General features: G+C 33.2%; 2 protein-coding genes across 7 annotated transcripts in view; one reads left to right on the top strand and one right to left on the bottom strand.

Moving 5' to 3' along the window:
- The window catches only part of Bap170 (Brahma associated protein 170kD), a 46,246-nt gene extending 27,067 nt beyond the window's left edge, over positions 1–19,179 (bottom strand). For 3 of the 5 annotated variants that reach the window (XM_074142717.1, XM_074142722.1, XM_074142718.1), the window contains exons 1-6: positions 18,370–19,179; positions 9,914–10,007; positions 9,179–9,276; positions 4,107–4,258; positions 3,253–3,471; positions 342–484 (exon numbers count right to left, since the gene is read on the bottom strand). In XM_074142717.1, the coding sequence (XP_073998818.1) occupies positions 342–484; positions 3,253–3,471; positions 4,107–4,258; positions 9,179–9,276; positions 9,914–10,007; positions 18,370–18,461 (798 nt within the window). In that variant the 5' untranslated portion in view covers positions 18,462–19,179. The remainder of the gene's footprint in view (positions 1–341; positions 485–3,252; positions 3,472–4,106; positions 4,259–9,178; positions 9,277–9,913; positions 10,008–18,369) is intronic. The other 2 variants (XM_074142719.1, XM_074142721.1) reach the window with 1 other exon arrangement.
- The window catches only part of ktub (Tub domain-containing protein ktub), a 35,270-nt gene continuing 16,311 nt past the window's right edge, over positions 5,892–24,850 (top strand). Inside the window, exons 1-5 of one of the 2 annotated variants that reach the window (XM_074142725.1) lie at positions 5,892–6,082; positions 7,985–8,113; positions 20,831–20,938; positions 22,289–22,427; positions 22,498–22,596. In XM_074142725.1, coding sequence (XP_073998826.1) covers positions 20,897–20,938; positions 22,289–22,427; positions 22,498–22,596 — 280 coding nt within the window. In that variant the 5' untranslated portion in view covers positions 5,892–6,082; positions 7,985–8,113; positions 20,831–20,896. The remainder of the gene's footprint in view (positions 6,083–7,984; positions 8,114–20,830; positions 20,939–22,288; positions 22,428–22,497; positions 22,597–24,850) is intronic. The other variant, XM_074142726.1, reaches the window with a different exon arrangement.

Raw genomic sequence — 24,850 nt, 5'->3', positions numbered from 1 at the left:
TATTTACTTTATGATTTTCAATTTATTATTTCTTTTGTTTAAGTGCACCTCTTGTGCTTGTCTTGAATACTGAAATAAAAAAAAAGTCTAGTCACGATCCCAGGCGCCTCATGTGTGATGCAATTTGCGAAATTAATAGTTGCTTATCTAAGTTCTATAAATGTAGCCTGAACAAAGCCCCATGGAAACTAACGATATGCCATGACAAAGTACGTCTGGCTCTTGGGCAAATTTTCAACTCAGAATTGTTAAGGTCGCAGTTTCCTTGTGATCTCTCCCAAGCCATCGAAGTATAGCCCTGTAGACAAAAATTTAGCTGTCTGCTTAAAATTGAAACTCACCTCAGTAGTTCTGTCAGAACTAATAACGGTTTCATTAGTCAACTTGAGCGTTTCCTGGTCCAGTATGACATCTCGCCAAAATGAGTGCATGGCTTGCCGTCGATCCTTGCCGTAAAGCTCAAAAAACAACTCTTTCAAGCTCGCTGAATTAAAACCAAAAATTGAAGTTATAAAATACTAGAATATTCAAGTTGGTCTCATTCAATTGTTTATGCTAACAGAAGATACTGAGAGGCAACTACAACCCTTTTAGGCCGCAGTGGTTTTTGCTTTAGAAGCCTATCATTGTATAGAATTTAATTTTTTTTTTTTTTTAAACTAATGTTAAGAGAAAAAATAAAAAAATTGTTTTGCATAAAGTGTGAGAGAAATTATGTAATAAGCATGGTATATCTCTTTAAAAAAACCTTTTTAATGTTAACAATTAAAATAAAAGACGTGCTAAGTACTATTTCTGATAACAGCTTATATTAAGTTTAAAACACAAAATAATCGGCATCACAAACTGTTTAAGTTCTTGAGAGGTATTGTAACATAATTAATACTAATAGTATGGATAAATAGTCGTCGATGCGCCAAAAAAAAAAAAAAAAAAAAAAAATAGCATGGATAGGTAAGGGATTAGCTCAGTGGTTAGCGAATACTGGATTCCAACGCGGAGATCCCGGAAGTCAGAAAAATTCTGTATCCTCAAATATGACAAAATAATTATAAAAGATAATACCAACTCTAGTGACAATTACTCCGAGTGACCAACCTAAACGCCTATTATCTAACTCCCCGATAGACAAAGGGTCTGCTCTGTTGATAATGAAGTGAAAAGGGGAATTTATCTGAAGAAAAAAAGACCGGAACAATTTCCAGTAAATCCTGTACAAAACTTCAGCAATATAAATATATCTCTCGATCATCGGGAGATTTAGTATCTGATGTAGAGAATGGTGATAAGGGAAATGATAAAAAGATTTATGATAAAAGTTATTATGCAGCAATTAAGTAATGAAGCTTTACGGATGTTCTAGCACATAATATAAAAAACCTCAAAAAAATAAAAATATATATTTATATAAAAGTTTCATTCATTTCTTATATTCAAAAATTGATTTTATTTTTTTTTTTTATTGAAACTTTATTCAAAATTGTGAAAATATATTTGGAGACAATCAATTAGCATGGATCCCCCGCACCAAAAGACTCAGCTATGAGAAGAGTCATCAAGCCGTCATCTATAAGGGATAAAATCAAATGACAACTATGGAAACTGTACTTTAGAGTAGACTTTTCCCTAGAATTCTTTAAAAGATTAATTAAAATCAGAAAAATAGGAAAAGAGATGTAAGGGTTTGAAAATTGAAAGAATTACAAAACTTCCAAAATTTAACCTCAATAACTATTGTCATATTATAACTAAAACATTGCTGCTTACACTAGCTATAGAGCAGACTTTTCTCTACAATTCAGTAAAGGATTCATTAACAATATGAAGAGAGATATAGAGGTTTGAAATCTGAACGATTTACAAAACCTGCAAAATTTAACCTTCTATATCTCATTAACTTTAATCACTAAAGAATTGCTATTTATACCAGTTATAGGGCAAACATTTCTCTACACTTCGGTAATAAAATCATTAAAATTTGAACAATACAAAAGAGATAAAAAAGGTTTAAAATTTGAACAATTTCAAAAACCACCAAAATTAAATCTGATATATCTAATTAACTATTGTCACTAACAAATTGCAATTTAAACCAGTTATAGAGCAAATTTTTCTCTACATTTCGGTAAAGAAATAATCGAAATCTGATAAATATGAAAAGAGATATAAACATTTGAAATTTGAAAACCTCCAAAATTTAACCTAAAATACATCGGTTAACTATTATCTCTAGAACATTGCAATTTGTACCAGCTGTACAGCTAATTTTTCTCTACAATTCGGTAAAGAATTAATTGAAATTGGACAAATACAAAAACAGATACAAACGTTTGAAATTTGAATGAATTCGAAACTAATTTGAAAACGTCCAAAATTTAATCATGATTCTCACGAACTATTATCACAAGAACATTGCGATTTATAATACTTATACATCTAACTTTTCTCTTCATTTTGGTAAAGAAATCCTTGAAGTCTGATATATACAAAAAGAGATACAAAATTTTGAAATTTGAATGAATTCGAAACGAATTTGAAAACGTCTAAAATTTAACCTTCTATATCTTTAACTATTACGCCTAAAAGCTTGCCATTTATACCTGTTAAAGAGCAAACTATCCTCTACAATTCGGTAAAGAAATCAATGAAATCTGAACTGTTCAAACTGTGTTTAAAATTTGAGCAAATTTGAAAACTCATATCCAAAACATCAAAATTTTAACCTTCTACATCTGACTAGCTAACATAACTAGAATATTGCGATTTATCACAGTTATAGAGCAAATCTTTCTCTACACTTTCGTAATGAAATCGAAAGAATTGAAAATTTATTTAACTTTCAAGCCGCTTGCCCTGCAATGGCGGAATTAATTGAAAATTCTTTAATTTCTCTGTTCTCACCACAGATAATAATAATTTATGTTCGGTTTATTTATGTTGGAATGAACAAAGAAAAAAGTAGATTTATTCGCAATAAAGACATCAATATTTGCTTTTTAAAAGCAACAACATCCAAGGGTGCTCTCGTTTCAGACCACTCTGTCGACCGCCGGACAGTGAGCTGTAAGATGTTCCTTTGAAAAGAAAGACTACAGGGATTTCCACGTGAGAGCCAGTAGGCGGCTAACCGTTGAGCTAATAGTCTCTCCATTACCATTATTGTTATATTATACAGTACTAAATCTTATATTTTACATCTAAGCATAATTAAATATAATAAATATTCAAAACTAATAGTGGAGTAGAGCTTACTTTCTCTGAACACTGCAGCGTGTGCCAACAAGTAGTGTAGAATGCGAGGATGTTTCTCTAGTTTAAGACAATGTTTGCCCTCGTTGGACAGTACAGTACAAACGTTGATTGCAAAATCCTGTTCATTCGGTAAGGGTGAAATTAATGATAGGGCTAGCTTATCGTACTCACTTTCACGATACAGTTCCACTGCGAGACCGTTGTAATCTCGAAGAGATTCTGTTTTAAACAACATAATATTAGACACTTTTTTTTTTTTACTTAAGTTATTAAACTTAAAATTTATAGGATTTTAAAAAGAATAAAAAAAAAAAAAGAGTGAAATACTTTCTCTTACTCCGTTTTTTTTTTCAAATTTAGTTAAAAGTAAACGTCTTCTTAGTGGCGATTATCTGTTATGGTAATAGCCTTCTATATATCCGTGTGGGCTTTCATACTTTCCTTTCATAGCGAAAGTACGAAGAAGAAATCTGAACGAAGCCAATGAAAAAATAAATACAACCGTGCACAAACGTTAGGCAATTATAAGTACGATTTAGTTAAACCCACATTCAGTAAAATTCAGATCAGAAATATGGATTGAAAGTTATTTTGACCTAAAAAAAAAAATTTTCAACTTCCGAAAAGTTGAAATAAAAAGAAGTTGAAAAAAGTGTTGCTCATTTTTTATTATTTTATATTTGAATTTTTGGGGAAGAAAGACATAAAATGATTACTACTGGCTGAAAACGATAACCCCAAGGTTAGACGGGGATCTAAAAAAAAAGTGAGCAATTTTTTCTTTGTAATTCGCCTCTACGTCTAGCGACGCAAAATTAAAAGTATCCCTATTGATTAAAAAAAAAAAATGTTACCATTGAAAGTATGTTGAGCATGATTGTATGACAATGGGACAGAATGCAGGGCTCTGGCCGACCATCTTCTGTGTCTGGAGTCTTCGTCATCATCACCTCCTCGCTCACCAATCTCTCCAAGGAAATGCAATTTTTCGTACCTGTCCAAATATCTGTAACAACAAATATACCTACTTACATGAACAGGTTCAAACTATATAGTATATATATTCACTTGGCCAAAAACGTTAGGGAAAACCACAGCGGACGGCCACCAAAACTGCATTTCATTTACAAACGGCAAATTCTTAAAAGGATTTAAGAAGAACCAGTAAGGCCGTAATGAATTAGTCAAAACTTATAACACAACTATCGAGTAAGTGTAATAACACAGACTGTTTGAAATAAGTTACGTGAATTTAATTATCATGGAAGAAGTCGAGTTCCAAAGAAGAAGCCATTTATTAGTAAATAAATCGTAAACGCCCATTGTATTTCACAAAAAAACACTTGACAAAACCTCCTGCTTTCTGGAACTCTAATGATATTTTTGGACTAGTCGAAATTTTATGTTTTTGGTTCTGCTGGTCGGGTAAACAAAAAATGAAGGTAAGAAATATAAGTGAATAATATAAAGCCCACTGTCAAATTTGGAGGAGGCAGTGTTACGGTCTAGAGGGCATGAAGACTAAAGTAGTCGGTGAGCTGCATCTAACTAATGGTGACATGAATCATTACATGTACATTAATATATAAAGAGAAAATTTAAGCGAGAGTGCGGAAAAATTAGGATTGCAGGAACATTTGTCTTCCAACAAGATAACGACCCTGAATATGCTGCATTAAGAACTCAGTAATGGCTAATGCACCTTGAAGCCTCCTAACCCCTTTGCCTAAATCTCATAGAGCACCAATGAGATGAACTCAATCGCCGAATAAGAAAATGAGGGATACCAACCGAGAAGAATTAAAAATGGTTGATCTGGAAGAATGGATTAAAATTCCTGGAAAAATTACATTAAAGTTAGTAAAGAGCTCATTTGTTTGAAATAAGTGAAAAAGAAGGCGCTACAATTTTTTTTTTTAATGATTTAAGGCGCGTCAACATCTGGGTTTATTGGCGCCCGGAGTTTTTTTAAGTGCACTGCCGGCCTCCGGAGTATATGCAATACTTTTTCTGGAAAATCAGCAGTGAGCAATTCGAAAAAGTGTTGTACACTGACGGTTTCAACAGAGCTATGGGACTGCAATATCTATACTGAACAGAAAATACATACAAATTTGCCTACTGTCGACAAGAGATATGTTGTTGCAGAACTATGTGCTACTTATATAGCACTAAGTACACCAAAAACAATTCGGCGAAACTGCATATTTTCAGAATCTATTATTACTATCAATCATTACTATCCCTAAAGCTTCAACTCTTCAAAGCCTTATAATAAAAATTATAAATTTTCTTTAAAATCTGATGGTAATAACATAAAAATAATAATAAAATTAATTTACTTCTTGGGAAAATAGATACAATTCAAAACAATAAGAACACGATGATTACACGTTTAAACAGTGTTGCCAATAAGTGTTCAAATTTTATATTTCTATTTTATTGTGGGAGGTATTTTAGACACAATAAAAACTAAAAAAAAAAAATAATAAAAAAAAAATTTCCTATTTTTCGCTTCTTAATTTTTATTCTAATTTTGAAATAAGCCGATTAATTTATTAATCAAACTCTATTAACTGGGCCCAAGGAGGTATCAATGGTTTTGAAATGCTAGGCAACCATTTTTCGTATTTCGTATAGATAATACAAAGAGGTTAATTCAAATTCAAAACTACTAACTGAATAATTGAAAATATTTATATTGCCATCTGCTTTTGGAACCATATATCGGTACTGCTTTTAGAATTAAATATTAGTACTGCTTTTGGAACCATATATTAGTATTGGTTTTGGAACTATATATCAGAACTGCTTTTGGAACCATATATTAGTAAGTTTAAATACATTCACTTGCTACTTTAAGTTTTCTAATAATAATTTTATTTACAGAAAAAAATACAACAAATAACATAATTGGAATTTTAAACATGGCATAAGTCATTTGCTAGATTTTACTGATTATTACATTATACTAATTATTTTTTGAATAACAGCAAGCATTAAATTTTTTAATAACTCTTGAACCGTTCGATAAATATGCATCAAAGTTCAAACATGCAAACAGTTTTTTATTAAACTAATTGCCCAAAATTACACTTTTACATATTAATATACTCAATAAATTTTATTTTATTTTTGCGGAGAACTGAAGCACACGGCCTTTGTTACCATTTTAAATTAAGTGTTGTGTTTGCTTTATTTAGTAAACGTATATTTATATTTATATTATTATTATTATTATATCATTATTCTTCTTCTCCTTTTTTTTTTTGTTTAAAACTTGCAAAACATAATGAAAACTAAATCTTAATAAACCTAAACTCAAATGCAAAAATTCCAGCGAAAAAACAAAAACTTATTTCTTATACATATGTATACGTACTTGAATTATAAACAAATAATTAGCAAAGATCCGCTAACCAGTCAAATCTAACGCGCCCGGAATGACTTGTCCATCAATAGTGCACAGGACATTTGACCAGTTAAAATTTTCATAATTCCTGCTTTTGACAGGTAACGCTTACATAGGTGGAAAAAAAAGTCCATTTAACCAATAAAGAAGTTTTCTTATTTTAAACCAAGCCACATTTTCAACTATCTACGAATGTCTTATGTTTAAAAATACTTCATAATAAAGTTTAGTCTACGATGAGTGTTTTTTCATACAACGTGGTTCCTCATAGTCACTGCAATTATGTAGCTTTTTTTGGAAACATGATTTTGTACTAACATACATACCTATATCGAAGTTGAAACTAAAGTACAGGATTTAAATCACTGCAAAGACAACAAATAGTAGTAAAGAGGAATTTAACACTGGCAGAAAGATGGTTAGTTATAATCAAGAAAAATGGCTCTATTTTATGCACTAAAAAAAAAAAATCAGAAGAAGTGATCTAAAGAAAATATTTTTTTAAATAAACATGCCAACAGGTTTTTAAAACTGACTAATTAGTAAAGTTGGTCTTCTTCTCTGGTCCATAATCAATAGTTTGTTCGAATTGCCCTTATCGACTTCCACATGGCGATCTTGATCAGCGAATGGTATAAGGGGTAAAGAAATACCTATTTTTTCAGCCGGACTTTGCGTCCAAATACCAAATTATATGTGGTAGACGAAGGCGGATGGCAAACGTATTTCATAAAAAAGTTCTTAACCATTAAATAAAATTCAAGCCCAAACTTCTTGCATATTGTGGCGGCTGCTTCTTTATTAATTGATCAAATAACATTATTAACAATTCTCATTTGTTTTAGACTGATTTGTGATTCAAGTTTTAATTTTTATTTTTAATTTACATATTAATCTTTCCAGTTGGGTTATGAATATCTTTTCTATTTAATATTTCTATCATTGGTATCACTAGATCATTAATTAGTTACCAGTAATTATTCTAATTATATAAATGTAATCAATTTTTATCATTGATATTTTTTGTTGCATTCTGTTTTGTAAGTAAAGCACAACTATTATTTTTTCAACTTAGAGAAGAAGATATTTAAAGTTCACTGCGATTTGGAATAATTATGGTTTCCCTAAGAATTAAAAAAAAATAATGAAAAAGTTTCCCGGTTTGAAATAAACGTTATAAGCCAGGAGGAAGATTTGCTTCTATACTTTCTCCCTTAACTCACTAGAGTTGTCGGTATTGGCAATTCCACAAATCAGTAGGATGTTCTTTCTCTGTACACTAGTTATTTCTTTTGTAATATACATGTTTATTTTTTACAGAGATGAAATTTTTTTCCTTCATTGTGGAGATGATGTTTCTAATGATGTGGTTTCTGATAATACTAATTTTAAAAAAATATCGAAGATTTACAGCTGTGTTCATAGCATAATTGAACTAATCAGAAAAAGGTAAGCAAATTGTATTTATTGGGAAATTCTATGAATTTTATGACGAAATTCCGAGTTTGAAAAATTATAATTAATCGGACATGAGACTTTTCTGAATTTTTTTTTTTGTGATTGTCTAGATAAATAAATCAACAACGCTAACGACACGTAAATAGGCCCGCCATTTTCGTTAATCCAGTTTTTCAAAAACTATTCGTTCGGGAGATTTTGTTTAAATAACTAGGAGTACAGCAGTGCGACCAAATAGATCTATTGCACCGCCAGGCGAGACTTAGATAAAATCAATCACTCACCTAGGCTTTCTAGCTAACGAAGTTTTACAGAAAATGGAGGGGAATTGGTAGTCAGGGATAACCATTTCCTGGAGTCCACACTTCCTTTTCCAATAATACTTATGTAGATATTCTCATAAGACTCCCAAATTAAAGAATGGAGGATATTAGAGAAATGCGCTTTCTATTGTGGCTATATTCTTTACCTGGTTACTAACCAGACTCTCTGGAGAAGCTTCTGAAAGCTTCTGGATAACCACTCCTTGATTCTGTCCACCCTCTTCTCCAATACCAATACCAAAATGTTCTTGTTGGTTGCTTCAAATTAAGAGCACCAAGGGCTCTAGGGAAGTTTTAAGAAATTTTTTTTGGGGTAGGAGGATCTAGGTTTCTCTAAGCAGTGTTTTATTAATGTGAATCCAAATAAATATGAGTTTTTTTTCGTAATTTGAGGTTCGAGTCCATTCGATGCAGCTAAGATGTTCTATTCCTAGAAGCCTCAACAGCGCACTACCGTGGTGAACAGTGCACTCTGTAACGAGAAAAAGTTGTCGACAGCCCGACAATAGAATGCTTCTGTTAGGACAGTGCACTAAGAACTTTCTCACCACAAAGTAAATGCGCATAAAATTATACTTTCTTTCTTCTTTTTTTTTTCTTGTTAATTATTTATTTATCCAAAAGGAAGATTATTGCCAATTTCAGTTATAATTTTTTATTTATTTTGTTGCCCTGTTTTCAACCTACAGACTTAGTCACCTCCCGAGCTTACCTAAAGTCTAAACACAGTTACCTGAGATAGATCTGTTTGATTGCAACTCCCCCGTTCACACAGTGTTTGGGAATGTTGAACTCTGCCAATATCTGGTCCCATTCGTTCCTGCTGTTTACCTGAAATAGTAAAGTAGTATATAAGTATCTTTCTAGAAGTATATATGTTTCATAAGCTTTTAATACTGGGTCACTCTGCTTGTAAGAGGACGTTTAAAGATCCAATCAAATTTTCGTAATTCAGTTTTTACGAAATTATGCAGCATGTAAGGTTGAATTGGCCTTATTAAAGACACCATTTCATTTGAGATAAATCATTATACAAAACATGGTTCAATTCTCATCTTTTTTGATAAAGCAGCCATTATATAATTTTTTATTCCGTTTAATGGGCTTTTTCCCATTAAAATAACTCGGAACACCTCAGGGGATAAGAAATGGGTCAAATTCCATTACAACAACCAGAAAACATTTAATTTTCCATGTGATGATCTCATGTTGATTATAAATGTAAAACATTGTATCATTTTAACAGCTTAAGTTTAAACAAATGTAACGATTTTCAAAATGCTTTACCCATACTTTCTATTTCTTATTAAGCTGTCAAATTCTTGAAAAAACCATACATTAATGCTCTTCAAATCTATTCGCTACTTTTATCTTTTATGCTGCATGATCATCTTCCCCTAAAAGCCGCCTCACCTTACCTTTCTTCTTATTACTTGCATTTATTTAAATAAATAATAATAATAATTACCTTGACCCATCCACCACGGCCGGTTACTAAATTGTAAAGTAGATATAAATCAATCTCATGGCCATTAATTTTAGGACTTCTTCTAGAGGGAGTTCTGAAAATGAACAAAAATATTAACTTTAATCTATTTTGTAGCGGTTGTTTCATTCGCGAAAGGAAGAAAAATTATTCTTATTATTATTATTGCCTTTCAGTCATTACTATTAATTGATCTGGATCCAAGTTTTGGATCTGGATCATCTTTAGGACTTTAAAACATAATTATCATAGCTTTCAAAAATAATTTTCACAGTTTATTACATTTAAGCTTAAACAATATGTCACTCGAAATTATTTAAATGAAAGAACAACTATAAAAGAATAAAGTTGAAAATTCAGATATAGTTTCAAAGAGCGAAAGATTGGTTAAAAATAAAAATAAAAAAGGCAGTAGAATAAATAATTTATTCAAGTATTTGAGGTGAGATATGATAATGTAAAGGTGAGAGCTCAGCATGCATGGTTGGCATGAGAATGCTTCTGTGGTATAAAATTAACTTTAAAGGTTTTAAAAAAACAATTTTGTACGCCATAATAGAGTCAAACATGATAAGAAGCATTAACGCAGAAAAAAAAACCACTTTAATGCTACTTAAATAACCCTTGAGAAAAATAGAGAATATTTGAGAGGAAGTGAACTAACAATAACAAATTGAGAAAAATTTATTATGTAGTTGTACAGTACAAATGTAAATGGGAGTTACTGCGGTTAGCGTAAAGAGTTACAGAGTTAAGAGCCAAACAATTACAGCGTGTAAGAGTTTGCAGGCACTCTGAACCTAAACAAATGCATACACCAACTATCTCTGCAGCCTGTGTATTATGCGGGTAATGGAACAGCAGCATAGGTAGATATCCAAGTTATAACCGTACATCCCATCAAGATCCCAGTAGAAGCGGATAGGCCATTTCCTCTACAGGGAGACAGCCTTGGAAAGCCAAGGTTTAGGATAATGTGGCCAGCTTGATCCAGAAATCTTAAACAAAAAATCTGGTGTGATACACTAACATGACTTTTTCTTTCTACTATTCTCAAGATTCTAACTTACAAATCTTCATTCATATTTCGAAAATTTGAGTCATACTAAATTATCAAATTCTTATACGACCATCCTCCCAGACAGTTATAATTACCAACATCATACGTCGGTAAAACCGTACATTTCACTAGAATGTAACCTTCCAGGAAGCCTACCCCAGCCCTTCTACAAGAACTGCCCTAAAACTAACTTTCTAATTTTTTAAAATCCTAAAAAAATAGAAAAGTGCTTCAGTAATTGGCCGATTTAAAAAAAAACCTTCAAGTGGCGTCCCGCAAGCTCCTAAGCGAAATATTAAATTTGAACTTTCTGTTTCAAATTAATGTCTTCTTTTTTAAACTAAGGTGGGTGGATACATATATTTTTTTAAAAAAAGCGAGTGAGAGACCAATTAGTTAAAATCATTTTTTTGACTCAGGGGACATACAAAAACTCAATCTGTACGATTACAATACCATCATTTACTTAATAGAGTAAATAGAAAACCAGTTGGTTGTTTCCAAAACATGTTAGAGCTAGTAGCACTGCTCTGGAAACACTATCAGCTGTGTACATGCAACTTTGATCACTGGCGTATCCGATGCCTAATCGCGATATTGTCTTTCTGTACAGTGTTGTGTGCACACATTTGTGTTGTAATGCTAGGTAATCCAGAAAAACTAGATTTCTAATGAAGCTGCTGGTCCACTTCTATTGAATCCCCTTCTAGGGGATGTACATCTGTAATGTAATATTCTAGAGAAATGGTTCCTTACAATCAATTAAAATAATTGATTTAAATAATTAATTATTGATTTACTGGTTGCTTCTTTCAATGAGTTTGTGACAACTGTGTTTCACTTCATTGAACAAAGGAGAAATAATTAAATAGACAATATTTAAGAACAAATATAGATAAAATGAAAATGAGAATGAATATAAAATTCAAATTATTACAATTTTTGTTACTATTAACTTTATCACATATGGGATGACCTATTTTCTCATCAAAAAGAAAACTTATGTAGTTTCGTACATAGCTGAAGATTGGGATCTGAATAATTTTGCTGAGTAGCACTTAACAGACCTCATCGCTCCTTACGGAAATATAACTTTTTGCCCTACACTCGGAGTGCATTATTGGCTTTTATTTTGGTCTCCCATCGGGCAACGAAGCTCCCTCTACTTTGTTAGCTTTTTCTTTATATATCCTATGGAACAAAGGAATTTATCCTATCGAGGCCAGAGAATTTTGACTGTCATTTATCTGTACCAAACTACTAAGTAAAATTTCAAAAGTATAATTTAAAATATTTTACCAATGCTATACTTCATCAAATTATATTGTTGATTTAACTAAATTATTAATGAACATCTCTCAAACACTGCATAACAATTTCTGTTATAAAAAAAAAGTTGTAAAAGCTCTTGATAAAGAGGAGGAACAAGTGTGTATCTCAAATTTAGAACAACAATAAAGTCTTTGTTTAGACAGCAAATTTATTTACTTTCATTTTTCAGTATTTGAATTCTATTAGTGCATTTCATCAAAAGATTCTTTGTGTTTCCGAAGTGTAGAGAAGCAATAATGGATTCTCAATTCTCCATCCTTAAATACGTTTCAGAAGAAGGGCAATGGTACCCTAAGCGTACAGAGAACAATGTGAAATTTGATTTAAAAAAAGACTGGCTTTAATAATTGAAGCCTGACCATTTTAATAAATTTTTGAAATACACTGACCATGTCAAAAAAACCTCATCATAATTTAAGTCCTGACAATTTACTCATCAATTTGAACTTTTCGCTATTGACAAAATTGAGTCTTCTACTGAAAATATGGAACTTTTATACAGAGAGCGTTTTATTCTTATTTACAAGGGTCATTTGAAAAGTCCGTGCAAAAATAAAAACTACTTAATTTTTTGGGGTAAACCTTTTTTATTTTTCAACATAGTCTCCTTTTAGGCTTATAAACTTCGTCCAACGCTGCTCTAGTTTGTTGATCCCTTCCGAATAATAGGATTTGTCCAAGTCTGAAAAATAGCCATTCGTTTCTGCAATCACCTCCTCGTTTGAATAAAATATTTTTCCCGCCAGCCATTTCTTCATATTGGGGAACAAATAGTAGTCCGAGGGAGCCAAGTTTGGAGAATAGGGGGGGGGATGTGAAACGAGTTGGAACCCTATTTCCATTAATTTTGCGACCACAACTGCTGAGGTGTGAGCTGGTGCGTTGTCGTGATGGAAAAGGACTTTTTTGTGGGCCAATCGTGGGCGTTTTTCTTGCAGCTCGGTTTTCAAACGGTCCAATAACGATGAATAATATGCACCTGTAATAGTTTTACTCTTTTCCAGATAGTCGATGAGGATTATTCCTTGCGAATCCCAAAAGACAGTCGCCATAATCTTTCCGGCCGAAGGAACGGTCTTCGCCTTTTTTGGCGCAGATTCCCCCTTGGTAACCCATTGTTTAGATTGTTCTTTGGTCTCAGGAGTGTAGTGATGTATCCATGTTTCATCTACAGTGACGAAACGACGCTTAAAGTCCTGCGGATTCTTCTGGAACAACTGCAAACCGTCCTTGCAACACTTCACCCGATTTCGTTTTTGGTAAAGCGTGAACAACCGCGGCACCCATCTTGCGGATATCTTTGTCATGTCCAAATGTTGATGCAAAATATTATGTACCCGTTCATTCGAGATGCCCACAGCACTAGCAATCTCACGCACCTTCACTCTTCTGTCATCCATCACCATATCATGGATTTTATCAATGATTTCTGGAGTAGTAACCTCAACAGGGCGTCCAGAACGTTCAGCGTCACTTGTGCCCATATGGCCACTCCGAAAATTTTGAAACCACTTATAAACCGTTCTAATCGAAGGTGCAGAGTCACCATAATGTTTATCAAGCTTCTCTTTAGTCTCCTCAGGCGTTTTGCCTTTCATAAAGTAGTGTTTAATCAACACACGAAATTCTTTTTCGTCCATTTTTTGAAAATCACTCGACTTCCTCGATTCAAACGAATGCCAAACACAAAGTAATAAACCGATCTGGCTGAAACTTGGTGTGTGTTCTTCCAAGAGATGCTACTAACTAAACATAACCTCGATACGCGCCAGTGATGCTATCTCTCTGACTTTGCACGGACTTTTCAAACGACCCTCGTATATCTTTTATATTTCACCTATCTTTACTTTATCTATTAATTTTTTAAATCAAAGACATATTTTTGGAAATGTGGTTAGGTCCGCAGTGATGGATAATCTCTTTGATTCTATCCATTGTAGCACGCATGTTTACTGTATCCCTGACTGGTTTCGGATTTTCATCCATCTTTAGGAGTACACTAATCAGTTTGGTGTAGAGATTTCGGCTTCACTTATGTTTCTGACTCGCACTACACTTGTTGAGGTAGCATTGAACATTATTTTGGTTATTCCTTTTTTTTTTTTTTTGTTATATTTATTTAATTTTTATAAATGATTTAATACGCTCGGATACTAATAACATGGCAGGATAAGCGAGTCATTAAAAAAAAAATGTGTACAATGGTAAAATTAAGATGTACAAGTTGTGAGATGCAGAAATAGATGTTCATTCATAAAGAACTATTTTTAAAATAAAGTTATTAATGCAGTCCGAGGCATTAGGATACAATAACTATGTTCATGGCTCAAGCGTAACAATGGCCCGAATGCATAATTTATTATAAGGTCTCAAAAGTTTACTTAGAACCTTAAAAAAAAAGAAAAAATTTAAATAAGTGTATTTTTACTTTACAATTCTAAAATTGTTTTGCTCGTTTATCTAGTTTACAAATCAAAATAAAAGCCTTCTTTTATCAGAAACTTCAAAACATTTGTGAGGCAACTATTCTACATCTATCCGATACCCGGATCTATTTATGGAGCAAAAACCTCCGAACATCCCGTTTTTCATCCACTCCATAATTGTAAATAAATTTTATCTTTTATATATATATAAAATACAGAAAAAAAAATTATAAATATATATAAAAGATATGAAAGATTATTGTCAAAGTTGGTCGAATAAACTCGCACATTTCATCGCAAGTATTATTCGTTTGATTAATAAAAACTACTCACCCTTAAAAACGGGTTTTACAGAGTTCAAATAAGCCTGCGAGTTGCAGGGTCAAATGATGATGATAATATGAATTATTTCGGCAGCTTTTCGCGACCACTCTGACCTTCTAGTTGTGGCTGTTTATGGTTGAGTGAGACAGCCTAACTTAATAGAAAGATTGTGATGTAGGGATCTACTTTTTTTCTTGGCTCACATCACCTTTTTTGAATGTTTAGAACCAGACTTTAAGTAGTCTTATAAAAAAAAATGATGCATCCTCATTAATTTAGGAAGCTACGTTTGTGAAGATGACGCCGTTTTAAAAATAACTCAAAATTGCTTATACTTTTTAGAGCATTTCATAACCTAACACAAGCACAAACCAAAAGTAAAAGGAGTATCTCTGAAAAACAGCAACTATATTTATATTATCCTGACAAAAGAGATGGTATTTTTTGTTTCCTGAAATGGTTTATCTTAATTGCGCCTATGATGTCTTTTAAAATGTTACAGACCATTCCTAACATTCAAACTGTTTTTAAGCGTTTCCCTCTACAAAATTGACATTTAAATGATCAGGTTGCCATTACTGGATACCTTTGATTTAACATATTCAGTCATAAAATGATCGTTGCTTTGTTTCTCACAAGTTAAAAGATTTGAACTTCTACTTCCAACAAACTTACTAGATTGTAACAAAGATCAGGAAACAAAGATAGAAAGTGGAAACAAGATCAATCGTACTAATCAAAGATGTTTCCTCCTCTGGCTAATTCTTCAAAAGAGTTCTCCAAGAAACATTATGAAGAAATTGCCCCCTGAAACTACTAATATCCAAATTGGTAAAGGAATCAATCAGGGGTCTGGGCGATGTCAGTAAAAGACAATATCATTTTACTATGTTACGAAAAATCTACGGCCCGCTGTACATTGACAGTGAATGGAGGCTCCGAAAGAACGAAGACCTCAAGAAACTATACGGAGAACCCGACATAGTTTCTTGTATCACAAAAAAGGCAGGCTGAGGTGGCTCGGACATGTTGAACGGATGCCCCATCACCGAGTTCCTAAGAAAGTATTATATGGACACCCAGGGGGAGCGCAAGACGTAGAGGTCGTCCCAGGATAAGATGGTTGGATGACGTAGAAAGCGATCTGCGAAAGGTGGGTGTTAGAAGGTGGCGCCTAAAAGCCGAGGACAGGGAAGAGTGGCACTCTTTCTTGAATGAGGTCCAGGTCCTTCTGTAGGACTGCAACACCATGGGAAGAAGATCATATTACTATGATCCTTTAACTTACTCCGTCTTAAAGAAATACCGCTTTTCCAGATATTCACCCACTCGAATAACGCCTAAGGTAAATCAGGTTATCATCAGATACCTATGTCCGAGCTGATGTCGGGGAATAAGATGAGCGCTGTAAACCCAATTATTTGCAGTCGCGTTTAGCTAGGTTTTGTTATTCTGTCATGACGAAAAGCTATGCTGGAAGCCTCATAAAATATGTTGCCATGAATGGTTGCAATAAACGATCCATATGCTACATTACCAAGCACAAAACCTATGTAATTTTGTAAAAGACTTTTCATTGTCAGGCTGCTTGTCAACTTCGCAAAGAGATAGTAGAATTCCCAACGAAGTTTCAATCTTTTGATTGCACCGGTAATTTCCAGCAAGTCAAAGCTTTCAATGTTTTTACAGTCTAATGGATCTTGCACTCAATGCCCTCACCCAAAAAGTCATCGCAGTTTACACTAATCTAGGTTTTATAGACATAGAGTAAAACTATATCATCTAGGAAGCTTTACATGTACCTGTTGTACAAATTTCTGAAGATGGACGAACGAAAATTCAAGGAAGAGACAAAAATTTAAAAAACAACTAGCGCTATTACGGATAAATAGTCGAAATTTGATTAGACTTCCTGATACACACAAACACACACGGGGCTTAGCATAGCCGGCCTTTCTGTGTAGGTTACTACAGGTTTTCGATCCTGATCATTTGAGATGGCACAATTATTTTTTTAATAAATATTAATAGCAAATATCTTTTATATCGATTTTAAATCGAACAGATTGATTTCCTTTATTACTTCAAGATGAAACAGAGCACCAAAGATGGAAAATTGAAGGTTGTTTGTCTATCGCAGAAGTTCTTAACGTATTTTTGTTTTTCACTTCAATCCCTTTCATTTGCCATAAATACATACCCTTACTTAGTTCATTGCTAGTTCTAAATTTAACAGTATGTGTTTTAGAAATTGATTAAAAATTATTTTTGCGTAACTTCCTGCTACGGTATGCCACAAGAGACCTGCTGGGTGGCAAGTGGAGTAAGCTTAATACTATGGAATCTATGGAAAAGGCTTTGGCTATTTTAAGAATGGGTCCATTTTCAATGCGAAGGCTAAACTGTTAGAGAACAGTTTGTAAGAGTACAATGAATGAAAGGACTTAGGTCGCGTTATCCGAGTCTCCATAGGACTTCTTTCTTTAAAAAAAACTAGTTGCGCCCAAGAAAAGAAGAAAATCTGCTCGAATGTTACAGAGTGAATTATACAAGTTTCTGGTGTTGGAGACTGTACTCAGTTTGTGTAAATGGTTTTGTGCAACGGAACATATTTTATAGTTTGTTTTTTTTTAAGCAACTTTCAAAAAGTCGCGTAGATACTCGTGAACTCATTAATTTGAGAAATGAATTATGGCACAGGCGTTAGAGATAAGCGGAATTCCAATTTTTCAACTCAACGCAGTGAAGCATGAAGAGGGTCAAACAGAAGATTTCAGAACTTCTAAAAACGACTATTTAAAGTACTATCTTTGTTTACAGAATAAACTTTACTGGGAAAGTTGTTAATATATATTTGGATGAGTTTATACATAATAATTAATCAGGACTAAAATTGGGGAGAAAATATGTTTCTACCAAATATGGTTTATATTTATTAGCTAAAAATTTCGGACACTAGTGTGCCCTTCAGATGCTGAGATGGATGGTTTGAGTGGAGACATATCTAATTATATGTTTATCAACACTTCATTTTCAAAATCATGGAATGTAGTGTAAATAAACTCACTCATATCCTCTAACACAACCATCCATTTTCTGAAAATTGATTTTGTTAATCTATTTATTTTAATCGTTTTAAACCTTAAACACTTATTTAATCTTAATACAATTTTTAAATACTTGTATTGAATTTTTAAAAAAGTGCTTCCTTTATATTAATATAACAAGTTTTCCAAACTCAATTTTCTTTTATTCTATGTAGTAATTAAGCATACAATAAAAAAAATTATATTTACCCTCTAGTTTCATGGAAATGCAGTAAATCTCGTAGGAAACTTTCCTTTTCTTTGCCATATAGCAAAGGGGTTTTTTCCAAAATTTGGGCCATTTAAAAAAAAAATCAAAATAATGAAAATTAAAAACAAATTTCACTGAACAACAACTGTCCTCATTTAAACAAACTCCAGTAATTATTGTTTAAACACCGCAAGTTCCTTTAAATTATTTTAGTATAAATAAATCCATAGTTTCGGTCTAAAGGAATGCTTGTCATATTAGATAAACTTAGTGTAACAAAAATCACTAATTTCATGTTGAACTTGATACAACACAACTTTAAAACTATATTAGAAATGTTAAAAATCCCAATTACATATATGGCGTCCACAGTTTTTTTAAGAACATCTAGAAAATTCCACAGAATAAATTGTCCAATTCCATGTAAATATACAAGAATCCTTATCTTCCATCTTTAATAATTAAAAAAAAAAAAAATTGGGCGAAGGGTGCTTTTTAACACACTATTTTTTTTTCTGACCACATACACACACATTCACTGGTACTGTGTGTATTTAGTTACTTTTGAGCACTACACACACCCAAAACAACAAACCACTGCTTCGAAATAATAAAAAAAACTATAATAAAAAACAAAAAAATACACTTTACACACTTAACTTTTTATGACTCGGACAAGTTTCTATTTACTACCGCTATAAGCAGCACCTTTAAAATAAATCAAATGGAAAAAAAGTAATAATAAAGGCGTGTTTTGGCCATCTACCTAAGTAGATTGAGTATTGGATCCAAGTAATAAGTAGTGTTGTATAAACCAAATAGTTAACCAAAACCCATCAAAACGAGCTTGGTTGGAACAGATTGCCCAACAGCTGATGCAGTTTTGTCGACAGTAACCTTAAATACTATTGCTTAATGCTTAGACATACATAAGATGTATGAAACAGTAAAGCAGGACTTTTTTTCTACGCGTATTAATAATTCCAATTAACAGAACCATATTATCAAAATGATAAAAATATATAGGTTGGGAAATTTTTTGGATTATCATAGTCGACATTGGTAGAGCCCCCCTTCTTTAGCCGTATTTAAAGAAATCCCAATTAGTCTAATAAAAAAAAAATCTGGTGTAAACATGAATATGACTTTTCCTTTAATTCAGTTAACATAGTTCTAATTCGAATAGTACATAGGTTTTACCTATACATTTATTACCGATAGTTAGATCTAGAACTACTGTTGGAAAGTTGTTTTCAGATTAATTCCCTTAAGTGCATCTGGTTAGATGATGGAAGGCAGGGGTAGGCTTCCCGCTTAAATGCCACTTTCTGGTAACGCGTATGCATAGTACAACTCTTACTCAAGAAGGTTTAATTATGTACATAGGTTGGTTAAATTACCAGATTTAGAAAAAATTCCTTAGCCGAAACTAAATATACCCAACGGATTTTTTCCATTTTTGAGTTTTTTTCTAAAATTATTATCATTATTATATTTAATATCATTAATAAGGGGCGGGAGTTGGACTAGAGCGTGGCTTTGTAAGTGGGAAATTGTCAGTTCTAATTCCGCGTGACTACTTTTTATTTGTTAGAAAAAATGGTTTATAGTAGAGTATGAGCTCCCACCTATTGGTAGTTGGACGTTAAGCCCTGTCTGAAAAAATAGGCAATTACTTTACTTTTATTATTTCTGGCGCCTATAATGTTTTCTACATCTAGCGTACACATTACACATGCATATAAATCTATAAATTTTATTTCGAATTTTATTTTAGAGAAATTGGTTCTAGGATAGTTCTAGATGAGGTAAACATCCCTGTACTGTGTCATTTTTATAATGTACGGGCTTACGAACTGTGAATGGTTAATAAATTAAACATATTCCTTATAAGTTAGGATCATAGAGATCTGTAGTAAAAGAAGTTGAGTGAGTGTGCAGATAGGATTTTTTTTTAGTTTGCGAAACCATCTACTTATACTTGTGTTTGGAACCATTTTACATTAATTCATAAAAATCAATTATAATCTTAAACCAAAAACACCATTTCCAAATCCAAGAAAGGCTAGCCGCTATCTAAAACTAAATAAAACTCATTTTCCGAGAAAACGCACTGTTATAAACCAAAGTTAACCATGGTAGATGGCCAAAACTAGTATTGCTCATCAAAAAATTACGCGAACTAACCTGGATACATGAACTAGAACACAAACAAACCAAACTTACATTAGGTACTGAAAGTATAAAATAAAATTATTTTCTAGTGTTTGGTGGATACATATGAGGTCAACGCACAATTGCATCTGTTCATAAATCTCTTTTATTAAATAAAAAAAGTGCATGTTTTAGTTAAGGTTATAAACAGTGTATTTTGTTTATTATTTGAAAGTTATGAATTTATTATTGTGTGTGTACATGGCATTGACCTAATAAAGTACGTTTGGAAAATTGGGGGTTTAGTGACTCATTATGAATGGAAACTGAGATTATTTTATTATCAATATTAAAAAAAGAAGAATTTAAACAATGACATCCATTGGCGTTAGACAACAGAAATTGGAACAACAGGTATGTTTTTTATTTTCTGAGCTTTTTAGGATATATGTAAATTTCGTATTAGTGCTTGCTTAATTTTTCGCTGAAGTTAAGGAGACTTGCTAAGCAAATTATTATCACTCAAACGTTATTCTGTTCCAATGAGAGAACTGTTCAGACAGAGGATATCAAAATAATGTAAATACTATTTGCAACATTGTTATCATAATTTAAGCTGATTGATTCCAATTTTTATTTTGCCACAAGGTCGTAAATATTTTAACTGCAAAAAATGTACTTTCAACAACGACGTAGAATAGTGCGGCAGACTAATATAATAGATATAATGGTTCAGCGTCATAGGGTACTGTCTTTATAAGTACTTTCTTGTATTTAGGCGTTACCGTTGGGAGGGAGGAATTATACAGTAAAAGCTCCTTATTCGCGCTTCCTTCATTCGCGTTTTCACTATTCGCGGATTAAAAAAATGCGACCCAATTCCTATATTCGCGGAAGTACACTATGATAATAAAAGGATTCCAATAGGTATCCAACCCAATATCCTTTGTAAAAGCCGTCAAATGGACTAATAAAAAAAGTAAAATAGATCTTAGTATTACAACTTTGCCTAAAGTATGTTGTTAAATGATATCGCCGAGGACTTTGACATAAGCCGCCTTCGCCGCGATCGGTGTTTTTGAGAATGTAAACGCACAGAATGAAAGCAATTGTTCGTGATCCAGCAATAGAAAAAAATGGAAGTGGCGTTGTTATTATGGATCGAAGACTGCATCCAAAAAAAGGGTGCCTCTGAGTGGTCCAATGGTCCGGGAGAAGGCAAAGTATCTTTACGCTCATTTTAAAGAACCTGATGGTAGTTGTAGTGGCAAGTTCAAACTTTGACTGCAAACAAAAGCTTTTAAAAACTGCCAAGCAAGAGAAAATTACAAAATTCTTCAAACCATTGCCTAAGCCTTAAGATAATTAATCAAAATGTTCAAAAACTTCAATAAAATTGATTTTTTTATATATTAGTTTTTTTTTATTTTGTCACCTAGGAACGTATCCCCTATAATCCCATATAAATTACCATTCCGTATTCACGGTTTCTGTATTCGCGGCATATTTATGGAACATATACCCCGCGAATAAAGAGCTTTTACTGTACTTATTTGTGTAAGTTGTGGTGTTAGGTGTGTAATACAAATTTTATTTTATTTGGTTATTGTAAATTTATAACTGAGCTAACTTGTAACAGTGTAACATATTACTAAAATTTTCTAATTATAAAAACCATTATTAATTCACGTAGGCCCAATGAATTTAGTTTGATTCCAGACATTTCAGTAATATTTTTTAATGTTTAATTACTTCATTGTACAGAGGCAATTGTTAGAACAAAAGATGAAACAAAAGCGACAACACTTTGGAATGATACATGCCTCTGATCTGACAAGTGCTTCGTTAGTCAAGTCTCGTGGAACCCATCCATCATCCGCTTCGAGAGAACGGGAACTTCATGGTAATTGCCTTCCTTATACATGTTAGCTAGAAATAAGTGATGATGGTAATTATTTTTTTCATAACTTTAGGCTATGACGGTCCTCTGCAGTTCACGATGGTACACGGTAACCCAGACGCCAATGAAACACTTATTCCATTTCAAGATAATAATTCTCAAGATAGTGATGGTAAGTGGAAACAACTTTTCATATGAGAACCCTACGCCTTGTAGTAAGTGTTACACATTCATTTCTTCTGAAATGCATAATGGACTACAAAAACCAAATAAGAGGCTTTAGATAGTTCCACTTATTCTGTATATGGAAACCATTTCCTTATTCTATGAGGCTGCTTTTTCTAAAAGGCTGGGCCTTCAGCTTGGTCCGAATGCTTTTTTTATTTGTTTTGGCTTCCGAATAAACAACCCACAACAGAATAAAATAGAAGGAATGAGCCAAACGACTCGCAGTCACCGCGACCCTTAAGAATCTAGTAACAAGTCCTAATGTTAACAAGTGGCATTTTTGCCAGCTCAACTCAGTAAGGAGGTTCTAAAATCTCTAGAACACCCCCCGTTCATATTCAACTCGCAATTGAAGAAATCACGCTCAATTTGCGTCCGAGGATCCTGAGTGGCGTCTCTTCTTCAGTTAAAGTACTAGCAGTATCATACTGGCAGCAGCCAGTCCGATCACCAGACGCTAAAGAGCCCTTGACTCATGCGAGACATGATACATTCTTAGTGAGGGAAGTACTCCTTGGCCAGGCCCCATAGCCACTGCAAAATTTTGACTTGGGCTGATATAATCTGCCTAGAAATAACTTGATTGCCACTAATGAAGTTAATTGCTCTTTGACTATCGGTGTGAAGAATCCTATGGTTATCCCAGTTATCAGAATATCTCGTTTGTCAGGTAGTAATAGAAATAGAAATAGAAAAGAAATTTATTATTCTGGGACAATTGTCCCCTAAGAATAAATACAGGAACAAATAGAGGCCTTAACAGTTTGGCCTGTGATTATACAGAAATTAAATAAATAAATATTTACAAAAGTGAAAATATAATAAGTGAAAATGAAAGTAAAAATAAAATAATAAAACAGCAGAAATTAAGGAAATAAATTAAAACAATTAGAATTTCGGAGGAAGCTGAATAGAAAGTAGATAACTGAATAGACGGGATTTAAAAACGGATAGGGTAGGAGCATGGCGGACAGATGAAGGCAAGGAGTTCCAGAGAGAGGTAGCACGTATTAGGAAGGACTTGTCAAAGGATCAGGTACGGTGAGAGGGAATATAGAGATCAGATGAGCGAGATCTAGTGTTACGGGAATGGATGGAGGATTTAAACTTAAGGAGTTGAAAAATATAGGATATATCCTTTGAGACTGGATGACTTGAAAAAGGAAAGAAGCCAAAAAATATTGGCGGCGATAGACAGGAAAAAGCCACTTCAACTCATCGTAGCAGTGCGAAATGCGAGAGTCTCTGGAAATGCTGAAAATAAATCTTATGAAGCAGTTCATGAGGCGCTTAAGCTTAGTTTCAATATCACCAGAAAGACCGCCATACACTAAACAACCATAGTCGAAATGGGGGAATATAAGAGAGGAAACTAGGAGTTGCCGGGTCTTAATTGGAAAAAGGTGACGGGAACTATTAAACTGCTTAAGGATATGGATGGAACGACGAGAGATTTGGGAAACATGGTTTTTCCAGGATAGGTTTTGATCGAAAGTGATACCAAGGTTTTTCACAGAGGAACAATATTTTATTGGGGTATTGTAAAGGAAAAGATTAGGAAGAGGAGCCAATGATTTAAGGAGTGGGTTGGAGCCAATAACTATAGCTTTGGTCTTTTCTACATTCAGGGTAAGCTTATTGTTCGTGGCCCATGCTGAGATATTATTGAGGTCTTCTTGAAGTTTAAATACAGCTTCAAACAAATCCGACGGGGAAAAGGATAGGTAAATCTGAAAATCATCAGCATAGAGGTGATACTGGGAATGAGAGATGGAAAGAGGAAGGTCATTGATGTAAATTGAGAAGAGGGTGGGAGATAGGGAAGAACCTTGAGGTACACCGCGTGACAAAGGAAGAAGTGAAGAAGGATTACTATCAGGAGTGACAACGAATTGGGAACGATTAGACAGGAAGGATTGGAACCAACGGAGGGTGCTATTGGAAAAAGAGAGGGATTGTAGTTTAGATAGCAGGATATGATGGTCAACGGTATCAAAGGCTTTGGAGAAGTCTAGGAGTATAAGGATGGTAAGTTTTTGGTCGTCAATAGTCGTCTGCAAGTCATGGGTAATTTTCAAGAGTGCAGATTGAGTGGAATAAGAAGGACGAAAGCCAGATTGGAGTGGATTAAGGAGATTGTTTTGTTCGAGGTAATTAGAAAGCTGGGATTGCACTAAACGTTCAAAGGGTTTGGAGAA

Source organism: Rhodnius prolixus, unplaced genomic scaffold (assembly GCF_049639745.1).
Source record: "Rhodnius prolixus isolate KJV_2025 unplaced genomic scaffold, Rpr scaffold_12, whole genome shotgun sequence".
NCBI classification, from domain to species: domain Eukaryota; kingdom Metazoa; phylum Arthropoda; class Insecta; order Hemiptera; family Reduviidae; genus Rhodnius; species Rhodnius prolixus.
The sequence above is the reverse complement of the archived record's forward strand: the minus strand, read 5'-3'. Positions and strand labels throughout refer to the sequence as shown.